The sequence below is a fragment of the Cheilinus undulatus genome, linkage group 5 (genome assembly GCF_018320785.1).
Source record: "Cheilinus undulatus linkage group 5, ASM1832078v1, whole genome shotgun sequence".
Taxonomy (NCBI): domain Eukaryota; kingdom Metazoa; phylum Chordata; class Actinopteri; order Labriformes; family Labridae; genus Cheilinus; species Cheilinus undulatus.
The window spans coordinates 28052949-28058912 of record NC_054869.1 but is presented as its reverse complement, the minus strand read 5'-3'; the positions used below and the strand labels follow the sequence as shown (position 1 = coordinate 28058912).

Below are 5964 nucleotides of genomic sequence, written 5' to 3'. Positions count from 1 at the left end.
CAATAGCTCTAAACACAAATGTCTTTACCCAAAGACCATTGTGTGAATCATGCTTTAAGTTATAAGTGAGAATCTATTTTTAACAACCTCAGGGCAGACACATTATGTTTGACCCATTTGCATTGTGTTGGTTTTATTTTGGCCTTAATTCTATCCCAGTAAAGCTTAAATTGTGGTTAAATTCTATAATAACATAAACAAATTGTCTGAGAATCATAAATGGCCTCTAAGTTCCTCACAAACTGCCTTTCTGCTGCCTCATCCTAATCCTCTGCCTGCCCCCCCTCCCTATAATCTGATTAGCAGTGTCGTCTGCCAGCATGCATGTGCGTGTCCGTTTGTATCAGTGCCTTCATGCGTTTGTCTACTTGTGTGACTGACCGCACAGCGAGGATTTAGGAGCACACTCTGAGACACATGCAGAGTTTTGGACTGTAACATTTCCTGACTCTTTGGCTCGGTCATGCTTGGCAGCTTTACCCACGATGCCTGTGTTTTACTCACCTGTCCCAGAGAACCTGCAGATGGGTCTGAGCTACATGGGAGGCTCGGTGTTCACCAACAACAGGACAGCAGACAGCGACTACAGCAGAGAGCAAGAGGACGCCAACGGTTGGTTACTGGGTCTATGACGTGTGGTACAGAATAGGTAGAATGTCATATGGGTAATAAAGTAAGATAAAGAAACGTGAGGTTATGTCTAACTGGTGCAGAATTTAACATCACACAAGTATAATTGGTAGGAAAGCATTTAATGCAATTAAATAGCTAAAAATCAATGTAACATTTATGTGTTTATGTTTATGTACATTCATTGTTTCAAAAGACTATTCAAACATATATGTATATTAATAGTTACTGAGCATTAGTTAACACCAGAGATGTACACACATAGATGACACTTTTTGAAATACATCTTTACAGGCACCTTATAGAGCTCATAATGAATGAAGGACTATGACAGTGGAGATCGATCCACAGTTATGAAATTTATAAAATGTGAATAGATTTTCAAGATGATTTTTTTCACATTTTGTTGCATGTATTATCTAAGGTATATTATTGTGTCAAAGGTGCAGGTTTTTTGACTGAAAAATTTTATCTAATATACTTTGCAAGATTACCTTGATTCTCTATAAAAAACAAATATTTCTAAATTATTATTTCTGCTTTCACCTGAGTTATCTCAGGTGAAAGCAGAAATAATAATGTGATAAATAATGTGATAATAATGTGATAAATATGTTTTGGGTCATTTTTGACCCACCTGTGAAAGAGTGTAAGGTCCAGTTACGTGTGCATTTCAGAGTTAATATGTACTGTCTCTTTAAGTTTTCTATTATTTTGACTCTATGTTAGTGCATAAAGATGTAGGATATAAATATCCTCTTGTTCTCATTTTACAGTGGTCAATGAGCTGGTTTCACACCTCCCACTGCAGATGCTTCTCTACTTCAACATATTTTATTTTCCTTGCTGGTGGTTTTCTGCAGTTTTCATGTTGGATGTAAAGGTCAGTTGGGATTCATATGTTTTGATCCTTCTAAATTTCATAAAATTAAACATTTGCATCTGTATTTGTTATTTAAAGAAATCATTTGCAAAATGACAAACATTTTCTCACTAGATTCTCCCTGTGTAAAGTTGTGCTCAGTTTATTTTTCTTGGTCCACAAGATGTTTTAGAAGCAACATGTCTGTTCTGGAGTTTTAATAAAAGAAACAATGAAGTTAAATGGATTGATAGATCACGGTACAGTTTCTTGTAGTTGTCATTTGATACTGACTTGCTGTCATACTGACAATAGAATAACTCATAGTCGGCCTTTATGCTGTGGATGAGAACTAGTTTTGCTTAATGACTCTTACAGCCTCTTGCAATGATAAAAATATATGTACTTAAGCATATGATGCGGCATTGTGTAAGGACACTATTTGTGTGTTCAGAAGTATCAGATTTTTTTTTATGAAATCCATTAAATACTGAGAGTAAAAAAAGGTTTCACACCTTTCTGGCACACTGTCAACACATCTCTTCTTTATTCTTAGTTCTATTTTCTCCCCGGGTACTACCAGGCTCTGCTAATCACTGGCATGATCCTCCTCACAGTCATGGAAGTGGTCCGCCTTTATCTGGGCTACATTGGGAACCTGAAAGAAAAGGTACTTTAGCCCTAGATCCAGTCTGAGACATAGAGCAAGACTCTTATCAGGACTGTTGAACAACACAGCAGAGAAATTGACTACTTTAGTATTCTCTCTGCGTGATCAAACAATCAGCTCCTGGCAACTGTCTATTGAGTTTTTGTAATTGAGTGTGCGTGTAAGTGTGTGTGCCTTCATATGATTATAGTTTAATTGTACATTTACACAGCAGCCATTTCCCACTAACATCATGTCTTTGGTAGATAGCTCAAATGTTACTGCTATATAGTTACTGAACAGTTAAGATTTAGAGTGGCATCAGGCCATAATTAAAGCTTAAACAACATATCTGATTATATAGCTACCTTCTGAGATTAGATTATGATACCATTTAGCCACCCTCATGCTAACTGATGTTCACTATATGTGGCATTATATCTACATTACATTTAAGAGGCCTTATTAGGCACAATCAGACTTCGTTTGGTTTAATAAGCATATTTCCAACCCATTTGCTGCAAGCGGGTATCAGCAAATATTAGGATGGAGCCAAGCTCTTACCACTATAATTATTAGCACATATTATAGGAAAGTCTTTATGCTTACATTGAATTTTGAAAGTCTCCTCAGGTATAAGCAAACTTTACTTGGTAAAATAAACAGATAAACAACAACAACAACAAAAAAAAAAAATAGCCTACATACTTTTAACCCATTTGTCATTTAGCTTATATGCACGATATTTCATTTAGCTAATATTATTGATGTATGTAAACCGCAGGAAGTGCCTACATGTGTCCCAACAGCACCTTTCAAGAGACTTATCAGGCATAAGTAGATTAAACTTGTTTAAAAAACATATATTTGCCTACCTATTTGATACAAGTAGATGGCAGCTAACAGTAGCATTTGGCTGTGTCATTGCTAAAAATGTGACTTCTGACAACCAGGGGGTGGAAAGTGACTAATTCCATTTATTCAAATTACTGTAATTGAGTAGCATTTTTATGTACTTGTACTTTTTTGAGTAGTTTTTAAAATCACTACTTTTTCTTAAGTATATGAGTGAAGTATTGCACTTAATTACATTTTAAAAAGCCTCGAGTACTGAGTAAAAACATAAACACTAAAAGCCACAACAAGGAGGTCCAAGATTTCTGTCAACAACATGAAAACAACCAGTCGTTTGGCTTTCACAACACAGTCAGTAGCACATAGCAAGTGAATGAGACCATCTTTCTTCCCAAAACAGCTGTTGCATTGTACTTTAGGCTAGGTCAAACTTTATAATAAATAACATGGTTGGAGGTCCATATTTTCTTGTTGTTATTGCATATTAAGGACAGGTCATATTTCAATGAGAGAGCTCCTTGTGTTCCAAACGTAGCAACTCAGTACTTTGAGTAAATTTTAAATGACTTACTTTTACTGGAGTAGATTTATAGGACACTAGTTCTACTTCTACTTAAGTAAATTCTAATCAGGGTAACTGTTCTTTTACTCGAGTGCAATAGTCTGGTACTCTTTTCACCTCTGCTAACACGCCTCACAGTGTTAGATACATTCATTTAATGGACGTTATAAGATGACAGCACACATTTCCTCCAGCAGAATGCTAACATTAGTGTCGTGCCTTATTTCTCTTGTTACAATATGTTTGTTAACAACATTAGCTGACGTCTGATGAAGGCTATCTTCTCAGTACTAAATTTAGCTGTTGTCTGGTAAAAGCTAACTCCTCAGTGCTAACATTAACTGTTGTCTGGTAAAAGCTAACTCCTCAGTGCTAACATTAGCTGTTGTCTGGTAAAAGCTATCTTCTCAGTGCTAACATTAGCTGTTGTCTGGTAAAAGCTAACTCCTCAGTGCTAACATTAGCTGTTGTCTGGTAAAAGCTATCTTCTCAGTGCTAACATTAGCTGTTGTCTGGTAAAAGCTAACTCCTCAGTGCTAACATTAGCTGTTGTCTGGTAAAAGCTATCTTCTCAGTGCTAACATTAGCTGTTGTCTGGTAGAAGCTAACTCCTCAGTGCTAACATTAGCTGTTGTCTGGTAGAAGCTAACTCCTCAGTGCTAACATTAGCTGTTGTCATGGGTTATGCAATAGGCTATGTTATTTTAAACTTACAAATGGCAACATCAGCCTTTGGATTTTGCCGTTTCATTGCCTTGCCATTGGCAAATAACCGAGAAGTGTTGCTCATGAAATAAAACAAATGTATGACTGAAACCTTAACAGTAGCTAGCTACTGAGCATAATTAAAGCCTCCCACTTAATGTTTGAGTAAAGTGGCTATGTGTCAACATGGTGACTGCCTGACTACTCTACCTTTTAAATCATGCCCATACTCAAACCTAAAACCTTTTCCTGCATTTGCTGTCATCAGGTGCCGGAGCTGGCAGCCTTCTGGCTCCTGTCTTTCATGTTCCAGCTGCCTATACTGCTCTTTTTCCTCACCGATGAAGCAATCATCATCCTACCACTGGAGAGAGCTGTTCACTCCCTCTACCTCCTTTTCCTGCTCACAGAGATCCTGGCCTCCTTCCTGGCACTCAAGACCATGACCCAAAAACTTACCCTGCTCTTCTACCTGCGCCAATTTGGCAAGGTGGAGAGCTTTCGCCATGCAGGGATGAGCCCTGTCTATGGGGTGCCATACCACCGCAGTGTGCTGCCTGTGTCGCCAACAAATGATATTTATCATTAAGGACATTGTCAATTAAACTTTTATATTGAATTTAGGATGTCTACAGCATTCTTATTCACCATAATTTTGTTTAATATTAACTCCTAGATCGTTGCATTTATGCTGTTGATGATGCTTAAAGTGGTCAGTAAACAATTCTCAGCAAATAGATCATGGTTATAGAAATGTTTGGAATTAATGATACTTTAATAAAGACACAAGATGAAGCTGGGCTATTACAGTAGCTACCACAAGCTATAAAATTTCAGAAAGCGTCTTTGAAAACTGTTGGAAGGTGCTATTGATGCAATCTTGAATGGGCTTGATGAAAAAAAAAACATTCTTATAAGGCCTGATTTACCATTAAAATGCTATAAATTTAAGAACATGTTAAGGCCCTCAAAAGTCATGGAAAAAAAAATTAAAATTGACAATATAAGCACCATTTCTGTGCTTGGGCCCAAATAATGATGAAATAATAGTAATCAAACCTACAAAAACTAAGAGGGTGAGTCAAAGCTGATAAGCTACTTGAAAAGTCAGGAAAATGTGGTACCAGACTTGTAGATTTTACTCTGTCTTACATAGAAAAGAATAATTTCCAGCTAGGGATCTATAAAGAACGGTGAATACAAGGAAAGTCAAGCCCATAAGTAGAAATAGCTCAATCTGTTGCATATTTTCTGGTCTGACTTTATATGATAACAATTCAAATTTAAAGGCCCACAAAGGAGACCAAACTACTTTACTTTTTTTAAATGCCAAACATTGATGATTTAAAACAACATAAAAACTGCTTCAGCCCACTCTAAATGTCAAAACATGATTCTGTGTTAGCCAGACTGTCAGGTAGTGACACCTCTTTGCAAGGTAATGGAGCAAAATGCACCATCAAACAACAACACAGGCTCAGAAATAAGAGCACAATCCAGATGGAGCTTTTATCAGAGAGTGTTAAAGGATTTTTTTTTCTGCAGTGATGATGGATGATGGAGGCTGCAGTGTTGGTACAACAAAATTGTTTTTTGCGAGGTAGATTGAATTTTTTGCCCACGAGACAAGATTAGAGTTCAGGTAGAGGGATCTTAGGTTTCTAGAGGAAACAATAAGAGACTGAGATTAAATTTTCCCAA

The 5964-nt window shown here is 36.9% G+C and overlaps 1 protein-coding gene across 1 annotated transcript; it reads left to right on the top strand.

Moving 5' to 3' along the window:
- The first annotated feature begins 485 nt into the window (after positions 1-485).
- zgc:112294 (transmembrane protein 17A) lies at positions 486-4852 on the top strand. The gene is made up of 4 exons (XM_041787412.1): positions 486-612; positions 1407-1513; positions 2049-2162; positions 4532-4852. The coding sequence occupies exons 1-4, from the start codon at positions 486-488 to the stop codon at positions 4850-4852; spliced, it is 669 nt and encodes a 222-aa protein (XP_041643346.1).
- Positions 4853-5964: the final 1112 nt, after the last annotated feature.